Source organism: Trichosurus vulpecula, chromosome 1 (assembly GCF_011100635.1).
Source record: "Trichosurus vulpecula isolate mTriVul1 chromosome 1, mTriVul1.pri, whole genome shotgun sequence".
Classification (NCBI taxonomy): domain Eukaryota; kingdom Metazoa; phylum Chordata; class Mammalia; order Diprotodontia; family Phalangeridae; genus Trichosurus; species Trichosurus vulpecula.
The window spans coordinates 64,482,700-64,499,554 of NC_050573.1; the positions used below are offsets into that span (position 1 = coordinate 64,482,700).

The 16,855-nt window shown below is 40.9% G+C and overlaps 1 protein-coding gene across 3 annotated transcripts in view; it reads right to left on the reverse strand.

Moving 5' to 3' along the window:
• LOC118848854 (cytochrome P450 4F3-like) overlaps window positions 1-16,855 on the reverse strand; it is a 140,755-nt gene that overhangs the window by 1,519 nt on the left and 122,381 nt on the right. For all 3 annotated transcript variants that reach the window (XM_036757901.1, XM_036757908.1, XM_036757893.1), the window contains 6 exons: window positions 9,511-9,564; window positions 8,886-9,013; window positions 8,156-8,277; window positions 3,220-3,490; window positions 1,062-1,128; window positions 649-778 (listed from right to left, as the gene is read on the reverse strand). In XM_036757901.1, coding sequence (XP_036613796.1) covers window positions 649-778; window positions 1,062-1,128; window positions 3,220-3,490; window positions 8,156-8,277; window positions 8,886-9,013; window positions 9,511-9,564 — 772 coding nt within the window. The remainder of the gene's footprint in view (window positions 1-648; window positions 779-1,061; window positions 1,129-3,219; window positions 3,491-8,155; window positions 8,278-8,885; window positions 9,014-9,510; window positions 9,565-16,855) is intronic.

Sequence of the window (16,855 nt, forward strand, 5' to 3'; positions counted from 1 at the left end):
GGTCTTGGATGTAGAAATCTCCCAGGACTTGAGCTGAGTGGTAGCTGGGGAAAGTTACAGAGAAACTCAAGAGGAGCCTGGGGAACCTACATGACTGGAGAACACTAGACTGTAGCCAGATAGAGGAACAGGTTGGCCTTTGTTTCTCTGTTCCTATGGGGTCATTCCTTTGATGGAGTGAGGGACAAATGAGATCATGGATGCAAAGGACTTTGAAAGCCTTAAAAAGCTATATAAATGGTGATTGTTTTGTGTTGTTGTTATGGGCCTGTAGTCATGAACATGGCTTCATTCCCTGAGCCTTCTACTGTACTTGCGCTGAATTCAAGCAATGTTTGTAAAATAATAAAAGGGTGTGCTGGTAAATATTTAATAACCAGGCTTGGGTGGGGAGGGAAATGTGTGTGCACATACTCTTTTAAGTTTGTTCTGCCTCAGAAACATTTTCTCCCTTACCTTCTTATATCTAGACAGTCTACACAACAATAAATCTAGCCCTGATTTGTAGGGACTGTTGATTTCTGACAGTGGAAATTTAAAAATGAGGTCTTACAAAATGGTCATAGCTGGCTCCAGTATACTCATGGTTCCCCATCCACCCACACACACACACCCTGGGTTCCATTCTTAGTGTCAGCCCACACTGACCATTCAACCTCCTCGGGCTGACGACCTCTCAGTAGCTCTTGTATCTCCTGGCGGCAGTGCTCCTGGTGTTCCTGATGCTGGGCCAGGTTGTAGAGGACCCAGCAGATGCCACTTGCAGTTGTGTCATGGCCTGGGGGTGGGAAAGAGAAGAAGGAAGAGAATCCCAGAGAAGGAGTAGGAGGTAAGAGCAGAACTCATCATGAGCTGGGGGAAGAACATCCCTATCTCCCCAGCATTAGTCTCTGCTCCAGGTCTTGGAGCTGTGGCATTGAATTGGTAAAACACACTCTCTGTTAACCCTAGTTCAAGCAATGGTCAGTGGAGCTGATGGCAGGGGTGAGATGCAAATTGAAAATCCCAACTCTTCCTCAAGCACCTTCAGCCCTTCCCCCTCTATCCCACTTGAAGCTCACCTCCGAACATGAAAGTGTCAGCTTCTGCCTGGATGTCCTTGTCTGACAGAGCCTTTCCATCTTCATCCTACAACAGGCCCCTGTCTGTGAGTTCTTGACCCGTTTCCTTCCAATGAGAGAGCCTACTTAGATGTTCTGAGACAGAGCTCTCCAACCTCTCCTAACCAAAACCTGCTGCCTTAGGTGGCAAAGTGGAAGAGCACGAGACTTGGAAGTCAGGAAGATCTGAGCTCAAATCTTGCCTCAGGCAATAGCCCTATGACTCTGGGCAAATCACTTACCCTCTCTATCCACATCAGTGTCCTCCTCTATAAAATGGTGATACTAACTAACCAGGTCATTGTGAATATCAAAAAAGTTACATATAAAGTGCATATTTCCAAAAATGAATGCTTTGATAAACCTAAAATGAATTTCTATTATTCCTATGTAACCTGGAACCAAGCCCTCTCCCATGAAGGTACATCTAGAATATCAGAACCCTCCCAGATGAAAATAGATAAGACCACTGACATACAATTATTGAATCCTACAATTAGAAGAGACCCTTACCCAAAGTGTAAATATTCTGTGTTCTTTGAGACCCTCCAAAACTTTTGGGTCTTCTAGGATATGTAGTATCCCTTTGTAAATCTAGAAACTCTCATAGATACTCCAAGGCATACCTAGAATCTGAGAGATTTTCCTTAATATTCTTAAAAAGAGCCTCTGGAAATCTCCCCCTCCCAAGGCACACAAAACTTCTCTCTCCTTCCTTTTTTCCTCTCTTCCTCCCTCTTTCTTCTCTCTCCTCTCTTTCCTTCCCGCTTCCCTCTCCTTTCATTTCTCTCATTCTCATCTATATTTATTTCTATCTTTATTCTTCTATCAATTCTATATCAGCAATATTTGTTTGTATCTATCTACCTACCTATTTCAAAAGAAACTCTTCTGATATATGGACCACCAAAACAGACATACCTTCCGATAAATCTAGATTATGTAAAAGTATGCTGGCATACCTAGAATCTGAGAGATTTTCCTTAATATTCTTAAAAAGAGCCTCTGGAAATCTCCCCCTCCCAAGGCACACAAAACTTCTCCCTCCTTCCTTTTTTCCTCTCTTCCTCCCTCTTTCTTCTCTCTCCTCTCTTTCCTTCCCTCTTCCCTCTCCTTTCATTTCTCTCATTCTCATCTATATTTATTTCTATCTTTATTCTTCTATCAATTCTATATCAGCAATATTTGTTTGTATCTATCTACCTACCTATTTCAAAAGAAACTCTTCTGATATATGGACCACCAAAACAGACATACCTTTCGATAAATCTAGATTATGTAAAAGTATGCTGGCATACTTAGAATCACAGAGTTACTTTTGGATATGTTTAGAATCGTAGTGATTTCTCTTATATACCTGGTTCTTGTTGTTGTTTAGTTGTTTCAGTTGTGTCCAACTCTTCAGGACCCCATTTGAGGTGCTCTTGGCAAAGATAACTGCAGTGATTTACCATTTCCTTCTCCAGGTCATTTTACAGATGAGGATTGAGGCAAATGGTTAAGTGACTTGCCCAAGGTCACACAAATATAAGGCCAGATTTGAACTCAGGAAAATGAGTCTTTCTGATTCCAGGTCCAGCACTCTATCCACTGTGCAACCTAGCTGCCCCTTTATATATGAAGATACACCAAGAATCAATCACAATAATACTTCTAGCTTCATCTAGAATTAGGAAAAGTTTTTTTATACACTTAGAATGAAAGAGATTTCTTCGTTGTTACTAGAACTAGTCACAGAGATGCATCTAAATATATGTACAACCTCAGAGACTCTGCTAATATACCAAAAACCAGTGAGGGCTGGCTAATCTACTCTAGCATCCAGAGGGATGATACATCCTTTCCCTACATACTCAATGTTCTGTATGAATTCACAAAAGTTTAAGTTTCCCAGGGAAAGACAGCTTTTGAAGAAGATGGTGACAGTCAGGTGGGTTTCTCTTATTGGTCAAGGCTGCATCTGTTCCATATTTCATTCTAACTGATATCTAAGGCTATGATTCTTCCCTCTGCCTGAGTCCTTCATGTCCCTTATATATTCTCTTCCTATCTTCTTTAAGACTCCCACAATGCTGTCATCTCTCTCCTCCCATTCCCCCTCTCCAACCTCAATACTCACTTTGGCCAGTAGGAGAACATCTATGAAGTCAATGGTCTTGCTTTTGCCCTTGTCCCTGAGGAAAGCCTCAGTCCCTTGTTGGGCAAGGATGCGACGTCGTTCTTGGATGACAGCATTTGAGAAATCGTGAACCAGACGACAGGCACGGGAGAACTGCCTTCCTTGGCTGGTAAGATAGTACACAGCATCCCAGTATAGAAGTGGCTGATGGTGACGCTTTACCACAAGAGAACTCAATTCCAGGATGGCTGAAATGTAGGCACTGGGCTTCCTGATGAAAATATGGGGCCCAGGGTCAGAGGCCACTCTGCATAGCCCAGAACAATTTCTATAATTTCCTTCAAAACAAGTCCATCATCAACAAGCCCCACTGCCCCTACCCAATTTATGGGTATAAAGTGGAAAAGGACTTCCCCAAGGTCTGGTTGATCTTGGTGCCTTGAGAGAAATGAGGGAAATCTGGCTTCATAGAGTAGAAGTGCAGTGACTGATAACTTGGGTTAACAGAACAGGATGAAAGTGCCAATGCATAGTCTTGATCACCACACTGGCCTGCACCCAAGTCATAAAAGCTGAAGAAGCAGTTGTTGGGGGCTGAAAGTTAGCAAAATTACCCTACCTGTGTGAAACCTGATAATGCTGGAGAAAACAGGAGATAAGTGGGAGTTTAGCCAGATGGTCTAAAACAACTGCGGGGAATGATTATCCCTTGATACTCATGTCATGTCTAAAAATCTAAAGAAAAGATTATTAACCTACTTTGTATCAGGGACCCCTCTGGCAGTATGGTGAAGACTACAGACCCTTTCTCAGAATAATGTGTGTTGCCAGTGTAACAAAACTTTGGTGATTGCCCAGATGACCAACAATAGAGCCCACCACATGGTAAGCCATCCACAAGGATATCTTCTCCCAGAAGCAGGCCCTTGGCTTCTCCTGCATGGGTAACTTTTTCATAGGTGGTCTGGATCTGCTTCTGAAAGAAAATAGCCTGAAATGGTCTGCCATGTGGGTGGGACCAGCCTTCATCTTAGATCATCATGCATCAAAGCCCTATTAGATCTACAATCATAATTGAAGGAAATGCTAAATTTCAGTTAGAGGTTAATGAAAATAAAAATCTATTTCTTTCCCATCCAAATGTACATATTCCTTGAAATCTAGCCATGAGCTTCTTAGGCTTATTCATGGGAGAGTGTGAGAAGATAGTCTATGGACCCCAGGTTTAGAACCCCACATCCAGAGAAAGCCCTTCTTCCAACAAGCTAAATGGACACCCTATGGAAGATCCATAGGAGTATGCAAACAAGAAAGTAGAGCAACCCATGGTAAGAAAATAAGGGTGAGTTATAATCTGTGCCATGGAAGAGAGGACCATAGTGAGTTCACAGATCCATTAAAGTGTCCAAATGGATGGCACTTTAGGGTTTACAAAGTACTTTGCTCATTGTAACCCTGGGAAGGAGGAAGTAAAAGTATTATCTTCCTCTTGCAGTTGAAGAAACTAAGGCACAGAGAGGTTAAACAATTTGCCTTAGATCATATACATGGGCCAGATTTGAATTCAGGTCTTTTATCTTAGACCAGAGCTCTTTCCATTCTCTCATGTTGTTTCACTATGGATTAGTGGGGCCCTTCTGCTACTAGGAATGGAATTCTGTCTTTTTCCCATTCAAGACCTTTGAGTAGGTGTTGCCCTGCACAGGATCCCCAATCACTATGGCTCAGTTTCCACTACCGGACACTAAATACCCCTGAGACTGACTGTCTGCCTTCCAAGATCTGTACTTATTGATTGTAGTTGATCTCTCTAACACTGTCCTCCCTGTAAGTAGTACCCTGACCTCTTACCTCCAAGTCACAACAACTGCCTTCTTACCTGGACTTACTCCTATGAAGCCTTCTCTAGTCACCTAGGAAACTTGCTCTGAGGCTCTGTCTGGTCATTGGACCCTTGATCTAGCTTTTTCTATCATTGTGCGATCTCCTGTTAGCCAAACATGTGTCTAGGGCACCAGGAGAATGAGAGGAACAAGTCAGGTCACCACGAGTTCATTAAGTACTTATTATGCCAGGGGTGGGGAACCCGAAGCCTCCTTCTAAGTCCTTGGGTGTGGCCTTTTGACTGAGTCCAAGTTTTACAGAACAAATCTTTTTTATTAAGGGGATTTGTTCTGTGAAGTTTGGATTCAGTCAAAGGGCCCTACTTGAGGACCTTGAGGGACACATGTGGCCTCAAGCCTGAAGGTTCCCCACCCCTCTAGCTAGAAACTGTGTTTAACATTGGAGGAACAAAGAAAAGCATAGTTATAAAGAGGCAGAAAGGAGATGAGATGGGAATAGTTTATGAGAAAATGAGGGAGAGATAGGAAAAGCAGAAAGGTCTAGAAGAAGAGATAAGAACAAATAACTTCTAAACCTGGTTTCCTACTTCCCAGCTTCCCAGAGGTTTTCAATAGATTCAGCCGGTGTCATAATTAAATATCTGTAGTATGCCTAGCATGGAGCCATCTGACAGGGGAATAGTTTGTGATATGAAGGAATGCTGATGATTTATTTGGATTTACTTTATATCCTGCTACTTTGCTAAAGTGGTTAATTCTTTCAGCTAACTTTTTCATTGAGTCTTTAGGATTTTCCAAGAATATCATCTTATTATCTGCAAAAAGAGATAGTTTTATCGCCTCATTCCCTGTTCTGATTCCTTCAATTTCTTTTTCTTCTCTTACTGCTATTGCTAGGATGTTCAATACAATACTGGATAACGTTGATGACAAAGGCCTTGTTTCACACCTGATCTTAATGGGAAGGCCTCCAGGATGTAGTAAGTAACTAATGCTTATTGATGGTTTTAGAGAAATGCTGTTTATCAATTTAAGGAAAAATAGAAATGAATGTTGAATTTTATCAAAAGCTTTTTCTGCATCCCTTGATTTTTTTAAATTTATATTATTGATGTAATCAATTATGTTAATAGTTTTCATTATGTTGAACCATCCCTGCATTCTGGCATAAATTCCATTTGATCATAATGTATAATCTTTGAAATGTATTGTTGTAATCATTTGGCTGGTATTTCATTTAGGATTTTTGCATCCATATTCATTAATAAAATTAGTCTATACTTTTATTTCTCTGTTTTTACTCTTCCAGGCTTAGGAATCAGTATCATATTTGTTTCACAAAAGGAGTTTGGTAGAACACCTTCTTTACCTATTATTCCAAATAATTTATTTAACATTTGAATTACTTGATCTGTAATGTTTGATAGAATTCAATTATAAATACATCAGTTCCTGCTGCTTTTCTCTTAGAAAGCTCATTTGTGGTCTGCTCAATTTCTTTGTCTAAAATGGGTCTATTTAGGTACTCTATTTCCCTTCTGCAATTTATATTTTTCTAAGTATTCTTCCATTCCACTTAAATTATTAAATTTATTGTCATAAAAATGGGCAAAATGACTCTTTCTAATTGCTTTAATTTCATCTTCCGTGGTGATATAGCCACCCTTTTCATTTTTAGTATTAGTGATTTAGTTTTCTTCTCTCTTTTGGTAAATCAAATTAAACTGTTATTTATATATTTCATTGTCTTTTCATAAAATCAACTTCTAGTTTTATTTATTAATTCAATGTATTTTTACTCTCAGTTTTATTAATCTCAACTTTAATTTTTAGAGTTTCCAATTTAATGTTCAAATGAGGATTTTTAATTTGTTCTCTTTCTAGATTTTTTAAATCCCACACCCAATTTGTCATTCTGTTCTTCCTCTATGACGAGAGGGAAGAAAAAAAAGAAATTGACATGATGAATTTGTTGTATGTTTCAAAGGAATAGCAAGTTATGCAGAGAAGATTTGCAGTTTCATACACAATCATCTTTTTGTGTTATGTTGACAGAAGGTGAAAGAGGCAAGTTTGTGGATGAGATTGTTAGGAATGAACCAAAGGTTTTCTCTTGGTTCCCCTTGTGCAAATGACTACTGCTGAGTACAGCCAGAGCAATTAAATGCAACATCTTCTTAACCAGGTAATGGTCTAAACTTAGATAGGTGAACTTCCTTCTTTGTAACTGCTGAGAGGTCTCTCTGAGTCTCTAAAGTGTAACCCCAGGGGCAGTCAACATAAGAGGATCACTGTAATCTGGCCTGTTGAAGTCTTTATTAGGATGGAGCTGGTGATGCCAAATGCTTTCCTTATAGATCTATTCTGTTTTGCAAAGTCTCTCCCAGGCTTTCCCTCTTCTGTTGCCTTTGCAGAAATGAACTTATCCTCATTCAAGATATAGATATAAAGAATATAGATATAGATAGAGATAATATAAATACATAGATATAGACACAAATGCCCATATATATATATGTGTCTCTATATATGTATGTATATATATATATATGAGTAGATATATATATATGTATGCATTTTTTTCTTAACATGTGGTTGAAGCTGCCCAAGTTCCCCCCTGACTCATACCCAAGCCCTTCTCCAAGGCTAGTGGCAGCTCCCCAAGGTCTCCAAGGGGAATCAAAGATACTGGATTACAGATTTAGAACCAGAAGGGACCTCAGAGGTCATTTAGTCCAACCTTCTCATTTTATAGATGAGCAAACTGAGTCCCAGAGAAGTTAAATAGCTGGCCTAAGGTCATACCAGCTGGAAATAAGAGGACTGAGGTTAGAGCCCATGTCACCTGACTCCTGATCCCTCCCACTTCCCATGGTCCTACAGTACCTCTCTTTCCCAGGCAGTCATGTATGTGGCCCCCAGTTTCCACAGTAGCTTTAACTTGCTCTTCCTTCCCAATCCTTCCAGATTCTGTCCTCAGCATTGCCCATGCCCTCTACTCTGCAGTCCTCCCTTCCCCTACTCCTCAGGAATGTCATTTTCTCATCTGTAGGTCCTGAGTCCCCAGAGTCAAAGGCTAGGCTAAGGCTCACTGCTGGCAGTTGCTGTTGTGGCTGAAGATGCATTTCTGCAGGCTATCCAGGGTCATGAGGCTGATGTGTTCAAACATGTCCAGGTAATTGCTGCCCTCAGCACACAGCCGCCTCCATTTTGCCTGAGACAGTGAAGGAAGGGGAGAGAGAAAGTGAGAGAGAGAGAGAAAGAGAGAGAGAGAATGTTTATGCTGGCCTTCTCCCAGGACTTGTTCCTGCGTTCCTGCGATTTCAGGCACCCAGAAAGAGCAAGGAAGGGATCTCTATTTGTTATATGAAGAATAGCATGGTTATGAGCACATTGAGAATTTACTCTTTGGGTGGAAAGATCCTTTGTTGGGAGTCAGGTACTGAGACCTACTCCCAGCTGTGCCACTGAAACACTGTGTGACCTTGGAAAAGTGAAAACTCCACTCTGGGTCAAATTTTCCTTCTTTATCTGTAAAATGGGGATAATCAGTACTGGCCTCCATATCTCCCAAAATATTGGGAGGAGATGAGGTCATGTGGATTGGAAACTGATCTGCAAGTTCCTGAAAGAGGCTCTTGTATGATAGTGGCCTTGGGCTCTACCCCACAGCCCTAAACTCATAATACTGTAAGAAAACATGAACAGTGCTAAGGCCCTCATTATGCCTCCTGAGGTCCAGACTGGTCTTGAAGGGAATTTACTTTGTGCAGGCTCATGGGTTGGGTTCCCTCCTAACCTAGCCAGTTCCTCTATGCTCACATGCATGATGTCTGCACTCTGGTTGAAGATCTTCACATAAGGTTTGAGGATGTCAAAGTGAAAAGCTGGGGTCAGCATGCGCCGGTGCCAGCTCCATTTGTCTCCTTTACTCAGCAGCAGCCCATCCCCTGGAAGAAAGACAGTGATAGGGATCAGTCTCCAAGTCTCAGGCTTCAGTCCAGTTTCCCTGCTCCTAGAACCAGATGCACAGCCCTCAGTTCAGTCCTCCATTCCTTCTCCTATGTCCCTAACACAATTCCCTAACCCAAGTCCCCAAATACTAAGTTCTCAGCCTATTCCCTCATCACCAGTTCTCTAGCCCTCAATCCATAGACCCTCTTCTCCCAATCCTAGGCCTCCATTTCTAGGGAGTCTTGATTCCTTAAATTTCCCAAATACAAATATTCAAGCCCCATTCTTTCCCTGCCCCTAAGTAAGGATTTCATTCTATCCCTCCATTGCTTCAAATGCTCCATAGCCTAGCTCCTAGATTCCCAAATACTGGCCTCATCTCAATCTGTCAGGTCACAAATATGCATCTCTTCGCCCTCCTGAGCAATCCACTCCACCCTCTACCTCTTGGTCAATGCCTTCTCCCCAGGTCCTATTCCTACACATCACTCACCCAGCCATGGTTCCAAGAAGCTATAGAAGACTTTGTCCTTGGGTGCAACAGTGGCTGTAAGAGAGAGATAGATCCTTCAGAGGCCCGACATGACTATGAGTGGGAATAAGGGGAGGAACAAAGAGCATATAACAGCTCAGAGAAGGTCAAAGGAGGAGAGTTCAACCAAGTGCTGGGGTCCCAAACTCTAAGTCAGGGAGGGAAGTGATTAGAACTTCACTTCCTGTACCATTCCTCCCAGTTCCTCTCTAAGCCAAGTGTGGACAAGAGAAGAAGAGGAGAGCAGGGAAAGGAGTGGGTAAGGAGGTAAGGCTATACAGAGGGCAGGAAGAAGAGAGTGGAGATAGTATTATGGCCAGACACACCTAGCTATGCTGAGTAGACACAACTTAAGAAAGGCCCCAGATGTGATGCAAAGCACTCTGTTTATGGTCCAGACTTCATCCAACATCACCAACATGGCTCCAACATGGTATCAGGCACCACACATCCCAAGACATGGACCATACATATTCTTAACATGAGCCAAGACAAATCATGGACCTGATGTTTTGAGAGGGATATACCCCCTCACAAACACATGACCCAGAACCTCACTTTGTGAATGCCTAAACATATCCCAGAGATGTCCCAGCCATTCCCCAAGACATACCCCTATAGATAACTCCACACATATACTTTGAACACAGGCTTAAACACAGACCTAGATGCAATGCACATGATTTAGATTTGGACATGACTTGTGTACTTTCCTCTCTCCATCTTTGAAATGCCAATTTCATTGGTGCTGGGAATTTCCATTGTGGAAGCTCTAGAAATCATTTAATATCTTCTATTCACCTGAAACTTATGGTCTTAGAGTTTTCAGAGGAACTGGGAGGTTAAGTACTTTGTCTATGGTTATGTAGCTAGTATATGTCAGAGACTATGAACCCAGATCTTTCTGACTTCAATGGCAACCTTCTATTCATTAGGCTAGGCTGCTCCCATGCCCTGGATAGGCTCCTGGGGATATCCCACACATAGAACAAATCTCCCTCCCCAACCCAGTCCCAGTTGCAGGGCTTTAGAGATGATATCTGTGGATATGCAGTCCAAATTCTATATAGCCTGAATGAAGCATCAGTGCTTCCCCACCCCCTCCAACCTGTGGCACATATCATTAAGATAAGGGCCAAATGCCCCCATATAAACATGATCCATACAACTCTTGGTCTTGCCTCTGGATGCAATTCTGGAAACGCATGCTAGATACAAGTTTAAATATAGCCCTCATCACAGTCCAGATACAGCTTTGGACATAACATATATGAGGTCGAAGGCATAGGCACCAGTATAGCTCACATATGATCCCAAAGCATGGCCTCCAACCATGATACCGCAAAACCCAGATTTAGCCTTAGAGAGCCTGAGGCATGGCCACAAACGTAGAATCAACAGAGCTCAGATATGGCTCTGAACATCCTGAGACATGGCCCCAAACACACTACTAATACTTCTCAGACACAGCTCAGATACATCATGAATGTGGCCTGAGGAAGCCCCAAACATGGCACCAATACAGCTTGGAAATGGCCTAGGATGGTCTGAATTTGACCCCAAACACAACCCCAACACAGCTCAAATATAGCCCAGATGTGTCCCTATGCAGTCAGAGCCCTGTACCTAGAGAAGTCACAGATGGAGACCTGAGAGAGCCCAGGCCTAAGGTGCAGTCCAGTCAGAGCAGCTGACTAAAGTGGAGGGATCCATGGGAGCCCAGATAAACAAGAGACAAAGTTACCTTAGGCAAGATTCTCTAGTCCCCTGCTGTTTCTGTTGCCTGATTTAAAAAGTTCCTACTCCTTCCTTCCTTCTCTACCTGCCCCAGGGCAGGCAGGCAACACAGAGACCTCAGTAGCCAAGTCTTTCAGTTTCAAGGGGACACAGGAAGTCTACCTGAGTCCAGGAGGACTGGCTTGATGCAACTGGGGTGGAAGATGCCTATCGAGGGGCACCAGGCCCCTACCCACGAGCAGCACCCATCCCTGAACTGCAGACCAGAGACTGAGTGTACAGCAAATTCTCTTTGGAATTATGTGTCTGGGGGAAGAATGAAGAGGGAGGTGTTCACACCTGAAGAGGCAAGAAGAACAAGGAGCCAGGTGGGCAGAGGGGCTGATGGGGGTCTGGAGTAACTTTCCTCCCTTTGTCTGACATCTCTATCTCTCTCCATCCTGTTTATTTCCCCAGAAAAGTATTCCCAGAATGTGCCCTCCCATGAAGTTATGAGTCACTCCATCTGTGGAGTGAGTGAAAATACAAACCTTGAAAGGACTAAGTACAACATTGGGGAGGAAATACTGGGCATCTGGACCCTTCATTCTGTCTGAAATCTTATCTTAGCTTCAGCCATAACCCAAACAAGTTCATAGGATCATGAGATCCTAGAGCTGGCAGGGACTTCAGAATTGTTTAGTCATTTTTCAGTCATGTCTGACATTTGTGACCCCTTTTAGGATTTTCTTGGCAGAGATGCTGGAGTGCTTTGCCATGTCCTTTTTCAGCTCATTTTACAGCTGAGGAAACTGAGGCAAACAGGGTTAAGCAAATTGCCCAGGGTGACACAGCTAGTAAGTATCTCAAGCCAGATTTTATTTTTTTATTTTTTTTTTAATTTTTGGTTTACAACACTCAATTCCACAGGTTTTGGGGTTCTAATTTTTCTCTCCTTCCTTCCTCTTCCTCCTACCCCACCCCAAGACAGCATGTAATCCAATGTAGATTCTACATTTGCTTTCATGTTGAACTTATTTACATAATAGTCCAGTTGTAAAGAAGAATTATAATCAATGGAATGAATCATGAGAGAGGAGAAATGGAATCAAAAAAGAAGGAAAAAAAGATAGCAAATGGCTTGCCTCAATCTGCAGTCAGATTCCATAATTCTTTCTCTGGATGTGCATAGCGTTTTCCTTCATGAGTTTTTTGGAGCTGTCTTTGAACCTTGCATTGATGAGAAGAGCCAAGCTGATCAAAGTTAGTCCTTACAGCGACCATGTGTCTGTACTAGTGTATAACGATCTCCTGGTTCTGCTCCCCTCACTTAGCATTAGTTCATATATGTCTTTCCATGTTGTAATGAAGTCTGTCTGTTCCTCATTTCTCATTGCACAATAGCATTCCATTACATCCATATACAGCAAGTTGTTTAGCCATTCCCCAATTGATGGGCATCCCCTTCATTTCCAATTCTTTGCCACCACAAAGAGCTGCTATAAATATTTTTACATCGATGAACATACATTTGTACATCTATAAATATATGTACATATGTGTCCATTTCCCACTTGTATGATCTCTTTTGGTTATAGCCCTCGAAGTGGTGTTGTTGGATTAAAGAGTATGCACCTTTTTGTAGCCCTTTGGGCATAGTTCCAAGTTGCTCTCCAGAATGGCTGCATCAGTTCACAGCTCCACCAACAATGTAGCAATGTTCCAGTTTCCCACATCTTTCCAGAATTTATCATTTTCCTGTTTCGTCATGTTAGTCAATCTGACAGGAGAGATGTGGTACCTAAGAGTTGTTTTGATTTGCATTTCTCTAATCAATAGTGATTTAGAGCATTTTTTCATATACCCATAGATATCTTTAACTTCTTCCTCTGAAAACTGTCAGACCAGATTTTAATTCAGATTTTACTCCAGGCACTCTGCTCTACCAACTGTGTCACCTAGTTACACACTTCAGAATTATTATCCCTTCATTTTCCAGATAAGTAAATTGAGGCCCAGAGAGGTTATACAACTTGCCCAAGGTCACCTAGGGAAATAATTTTAAGGCCAAGCCCCCTGACTTCAGAGTCAGGAAGGTTTCCACTATATTTGAATTTGACTGACTCCCCCCAGTGGCAGGTTAACTAGGCCACACCAGATAGGGCCATGTCTAAGAGTCCCTAAATTTGCCAGTTAATAATCTAACAGATAACTGATGTCCATACACTCTCTTCTCTAGGCTGAACTTTGAATACAGGAAAGACTTGTGATTTGATGAGTATAGGGAGCTCCTTTTGACAAAATTTCCTCTTCTCATGCAGCTTGGCACCTTCTAGTCTTAGAGAATTAATTACCTCTCTATCCAGAGCTAAGTAACATATAACTAGAATGGACCTGAAATAGGACTCAAACCCAGGACTTCCTGAATCTCTGTCCACTCTGCGACACTGTCTTTTCCACACACAGGGGATTAGTGTTAAGCCGTTTGTCTACATACTAGTATTATCCTTATCTTCTCTCTCTGTGATCCTTCTCCTACAACTGGGCAACCATGGCCTCCTGGCCCTGACTCAGTACTGAAGGAACCTCTAGAAAGATGCATCCCATAGAATACACAACCCTGTGAAGAAAGCTCTATGGTCATGCCCATTTTACAGATGATGAAACTTTCATTTTGGGAGAGCTCTCATTGTAAGGAATTTTTTTTTCTGATGTGGAGCCTCAATTTATGTATTTGTAGCTTCCACCCATTGTCCTTTGGGCTTAAGAAGAAAAGTCTGATCCCCTTCCATGTGACAGGCCTTCCTATACATGAAGAAAACAATTGTAAGTTTTTTTCTTATTCTAGTCTCTTCCCTAGTTCCTTTGACCAATTACATCATCACAGGAACTCCAAGTCCTTTGCCATTTTGGTTGCCCTCTACTTCATCAAAGCCCTTCCTCAAGTATGGTACACTGACCTGAAGACAATACTCAAATGTCGTCCAACCAGGATAGAGTCCTTGGTCCAACCAAGCAGAATCATTTTTTTCCTAGTCTTGGACCTCATGCCTCTGTTAATGTGCCTTAAATCTCATCAGCTTTCTTAGCTACCATATCTAAGAACTGCATATTTTAATTTGCAATTAGCTTCTTTGTAGCTATGCCTCTCTTTCTTGTACTTGTGAAAATAAGTATTTGTTCCCAAATATAATTTGATCCCCAATAAAATTTCTCTTATTAAATTCAGCCCAACATTCCTGTCTACCAAGATCTTTTTGAATCCTGATGATCATCTGTCTTGTGAGCTAGCTCTCTGCCTCCATTCACACTTTCAGACTGCTCCATCCACCCTGAACTTCTAACTGTCCCCATATCTAGCCTTTCTGTCTCCTACCAACATGCATTCTTGCACATTGTCCCACATATAATAAATAAACACATTACTTCCTGACTTCTTCCATCCTTTCTTTATTTTCAAAAAAGTTCTTTGTTCACTTTCAGGTTTTAAAATTCACTTTTATAAGATTTTGAGCTTTAAATTTTCTCCTGCTCTCTCCTCTCTGCCCTCCCCAAGACAGTGGGCATTCTGATATAGGCCATACTTTTACAATCATATTAAACATATTTCCATATTAGTCCTGTTGTAAAGAAGAATTAGAACCAAAGGGCAAAATCACAAGAAAGAAAAAACAAACAAAAATGTAAATAATATGCCTCCATCTGCATTCAGACCCCATAGTTCTTTCTCTGGATGTGGATAGCATTTTCCATCATGAGTCTTAGAATTGTCTTAGATTCTTGTATTGCTGAGAAAAGCTAATTCTATCAAAGTTGTTCAACACATAATGTTGCTGTTACTGTGTACAATGTTCTCCTGGCTCTGCTCACATCACTAAGCATCGATTCATGTAAGTTTTTCCAGGTTTTTTCTGAAGTCTGCTTGCTCATTATTTCTTATAGCACAATAGTGTTCCATTACATTTATATACCACAACTTGTTCAGGCATTCCCTAATTGATGGACATCTCAATTTCCATTTCTTGGCCAACATAAAAAGAGCTGCCATAAATATTTTTGTACAAGTGGTTCCTTTTCCTATTTTTTGATCTCTTTGGGATACAGTCCTAGAAGTGGGATTCCTGGATCAAAGGGTGTGCACAGTTATATAGCACTTTGGGCACAGTTCCAAATTGCTCTCCATAATGGTTGGATTAGTTTACAACTCCACCAACAATGCATTAGTGTTCCAATTTTCTCACGTCTCCTCCAACATATATCATTTTCCTGTTTTGTCATGTTAACGAATCTGATATGTGTTTTAATTTTGTTTTAACTTGCATTTCTCTTATCAATAGTGATTTAGAGCATTTTTCATATGACTAGTGATAGCTTAACTTTCTTCATCTGAAAACTGCCTGTGCATATCCTTTGATGATTTATCAATTGGGGAATTGCTTGTATTTGCATAAATTTTACTCAGTTCTCTCTCTGTATTTTTAAATGGGGCCTTTATCAGAGAAATTGGCTGCAAATATTGTTTCCCAGCTGTCTGTTTCCTTTCTAATCTTGGTTGCATTGGCTTTGTTTATGCAAAAATCTTTAATTTAATGTAATCAAAATTATCCATTTGGCATTTTATAATGCTCTCTCTTGTTTGGTCAAAAATTTTTCTGTTCTCCATAGATGTGACAGGAAAAATATTCCTTGCTCTCCTCTTTTTCTTATAATATCATTCTTTACATCTAAATCATGTACCCATTTTGACCTCATCTTGGTATATGGTGTAAGATCTTGGTCTATACTTGGTTTCTGCAATACTGTTTGCCAGTTTTCCCAGCAATTTTTGTCAAATTGTGAGTTCTTATCCCAGAAGCTGGAATCCTTGGGTTTATCAAACAGTAGATTACCATACTCACTGACTACTGTGCATTGTGTACCTAACCTATTCCTCTGATCCACCACTCCATTTCTTAGATAATACCAAGTAGTTTTGATGATTGCTGCTTTATAATACAGTTCTAGATCTGTTATGGCTCAGCTACTTTCTTTTGCATTTCTTTTCATTAATTCCCTTGATATTTTGGACCTTTTTTCTTCCAGATCAATTTTGTTATCATTTCCTCTAGCTCTATAAAATAATGTCTTGGTATGGCACTGAATAAGTAAATTCATTAAGGTAAGATTATTGTTTTTTGCCATCAGCTTGGCCTACCCATAAGCAAATGATATTTTTCAAATTATTTGGATCTGACTTTATTTGAATGAAAAGTATTTTGTAATTTTGTTCCTATAGGCCCTGGGTTTGTCTTGGCAGGTAGACTCCCAAGTACTTTTTATTGTCTACAGTTACTTTAAGTGGAATTTCTCTTTGTATCTCTTGCTGCTGGGCTTTGTTAGTAATGTATAGAAATGCCAATGATTTATGTGGGTTTATTTAAATCCTGAAATTTTGCTAAAGTTGTTAATTATTTCAAGTATTTTTAAGTTGATTCTCTAGGATTCTCTAAGTATGCTATTGTATTATCTACAAAGCTGTATCATGCTTATGTGTCTAAATATAGTATTACCCCTCTCTCCCATTTCCCCTGCCTCTCATCAGACAAGGGCT